At 38.0% G+C, this 3,031-nt stretch overlaps 1 protein-coding gene across 1 annotated transcript in view; it reads right to left on the bottom strand.

Moving 5' to 3' along the window:
• Positions 1–3,031, bottom strand: part of dpp4 (dipeptidyl-peptidase 4) — a 27,682-nt gene that overhangs the window by 18,267 nt on the left and 6,384 nt on the right. Inside the window, exon 3 of the mRNA XM_037696754.1 lies at positions 1,990–2,082. Coding sequence (XP_037552682.1) covers positions 1,990–2,082 — 93 coding nt within the window. The remainder of the gene's footprint in view (positions 1–1,989; positions 2,083–3,031) is intronic.

Genomic DNA, 3,031 nt, shown 5'->3' with positions numbered 1-3,031 from the left:
TTGCAAACATGGCTAACAGGGCTAGCATTGATTAAATGTTAGCCATGCTAGTAGCGAACATATCTAACAGGGCTAGCATTGATTAAATGTTAGTAATGTTAACTAATAGGGCTATTATTAGTGTTGCTTCTACTACATTTATGACCACAACAAGTAAAAATGCATGTAAAATACTTGCGAAAATCCCCATCAACATGTATTTTGTGTTGGACTGGCTCATTCAACGATTTGAATCTGTAGGTACACTAATGTGACGTACAGAGCATGCTAACATGCTCCTAAAATGCTAACATCCTGGTATTCCAGGGACGGTTCAAAAATATGTTCTTTGTTCTCCCAATAAGTCACATACAAACGCTACAAAAACCTGGAGTTTACTGTCAAGTGTTTGTTTTTAAAGGTAGTGCTATGAAGCCTTGAGTATTCACAAAAACAATGATAGCCCCTTCGGTGTATAGTTATACCCCTGTTGCAAAATAAGTAGTTTTCATTACAGATCAGCTATCAATTAACCTTTTTACGGATACTAATGCGCATGCCTACTTCCGGTTCTTTAACGTCTACGGTAATTGACTTTTGTTTGTCATTTGTGTATATTTGTTATCATCACTGACACATGGTCTTCTTATCAGACCAAATTTTTAAAGAAATTATTCTTAAGTTTGATGTTTCATCTCAGTGTTTACTTTTCTCCATCTCCATCTTCTACCCCTTTATCTGTAGTCGGGTCACACAGGCAACATGTACCCAGACGTCCCTCTACCCAGTCAAACTTCACTATCCAGCTTCGCCTTGGGGACCCTAAGGTGTTCCCAGGCTAGTTAAGATATATAATCCCATCAGTGAGTTCTGGATCTGTCCCTGGACCTTTTACCAGTGGGAATTCAAACCACCAAAGGGAGGCAACCAGGAGGCATCCTAATGAGATGCCCGAACAACCTCACCTCCTTTACATACGAAGAAGAAGCGCTTCTACGTTCTCCATTATCCTCTGTCTTTGCTGTTCCTTACTTCCACAGCAAGACATCTTCCATTTTACTCTGTCCTCTGTGTTCTTTGTCCTATGTCCTCACTCCAACTACCTCCATGTCCTCTCTAACTGCATTTGTATAGCTCTTCTTTGGCCTTCTTTGGTTTTGTGTTCACTTTTGTCAATGATTGGCATTCTACCAATATATTCTACCATAGCTACTGTAAGTAGGTATGAATGTATTTGGGGAGTGACTATCCTATATATATATATATATATATATATATATATATATATATATATATATATATAGTAAGTAAGTAAGTACAAGTATATACGCGCTATGTGGTGTCATCATTGCATGTTCCCATATAATGATGAAACTGGTTCTCTGAATTTAACCCATCACACCTGGGATACACCCAGGTGGAGTAGTGGGCAGCTATTGAGCGCCCAGGGAGCAATTGGGGATTGGGTGTCTTGCTCAGAGATATCAAGACATGTGGGAACGGCTGGATGTCAAACCGCGACTTTCTGGTCCCAAGTCGGTTGCCCTACCTCTACCCCATCTCGGCTCCCCAAGTATTATTATACGTATGTATATGTATTTGTGGTGCCTGACTTTTCGCAATGGTGTCTATAAAAAAAAAAGTCTAATTTTGGTAAGTTTGCATATAAATAAACTAGAACTGAAGGTCTCAAATGAAAATGTTTCTTCAATTAAATACAAAAGTGTGAAAAAAAAATACTGATAGAAAAAAGGGGCCACCCACTGACCATCACCTCATTGTCAGTGATATTTACCTTGTTAATTATCTACCATAACACATTCATGGCATACAGTGTACTAAACATTGGACAGTATCTGTATGGAAAGTTGAATGGGGGGTTGGTCTGGTGAATGAGTAACAAGCAGAAAGAAGAACATGGTCATAAAGCTTTTGACAGTTTTACACATTACGGTTGTAATCAGTGCTCTCGTGTTCTAACACCATTTCTTTTATTGTATTGTTTCCCACCTGAAATCCATCTTATGCTGTAGGACTTTGGTCTCAATGAGCTGTTGAAGACATCCTCCAGGGAGAAAGTTCTCGTGTTGGTCGCATCCTTCTCTGAAACCCAGATTTGGAACGATAGATAGGCAAGTAACAAATGGTCATGGCTACAGATATGATAAAGTACGGTACACGATAAAAAACATGATCATAAACTGAATTAGTGCTGCAAAAACATTAACAGTCAGTAAAAAGTTTGGAACTAACTCAAACTTTGGAATTAATATTGTGTGATCTCCTACAATATTGTGCAATATTGTGTAATATTTTAGCGCTCAAAGTATGTGTTAAGGACGACTCTCAGAGACTTCCAAATAAAATTTCATCTCAATATCTCTACAACTGACCGAGTAATAGCCATTTTTGTGTTGGATAAACTCAGTAGGTTGTAGCAGGCAAATTTAATTGGACTGACTCTAAAAATGTACACATTTGTAGATGTACATTCAATGATTACTTCCAGGGAGTGTCATTAAAATCAACACTGTGATGAATGAGATATTTTGCTAACAGACAAGTAGGACTGACTCCAAAAATTCATACCAAAGATTTAAGCAAATTTCTTAGTTAATGGAAAAACTCTTGGAGCACTTGTTGGGAATGACTCTCAGCTATTACCACACCAAGCTTTGACTCAGTATCGATAAAATCAACTTAGTTACAGCCAATTTTGTTTTGATAAGATCGATTGGTTGTGGCGGCCATCTTGAATCGAATTGACTCCAAACGTTACTCTGTTGAAGATGCTCATCTAGCCATTACATTCTGCGAGTTTCAGTAAAATCCACGCTGCGGTTCATGTGATATTATGCTAACAGACACGCAGGGTTGACTTCAACAATTAATACCAAATATTTACGCTAAGATAACTTGAAACAAATAGTTCTTGGAGTATGTTTTAGAGATGACCCTCAGCTACCAAAACGCCCAATTTTGGCTCAATATCTATAAAACTGACGGACATATAGCCATTTTAATTTTAATAAGTTTGATTGGCTGTAGCCGC

Source organism: Nematolebias whitei, chromosome 23 (genome assembly GCF_014905685.2).
Source record: "Nematolebias whitei isolate Nwh7 chromosome 23, NemWhi1, whole genome shotgun sequence".
Classification (NCBI taxonomy): Eukaryota; Metazoa; Chordata; class Actinopteri; order Cyprinodontiformes; family Rivulidae; genus Nematolebias; species Nematolebias whitei.
This window is presented reverse-complemented; position numbering and strand designations above follow the sequence as displayed.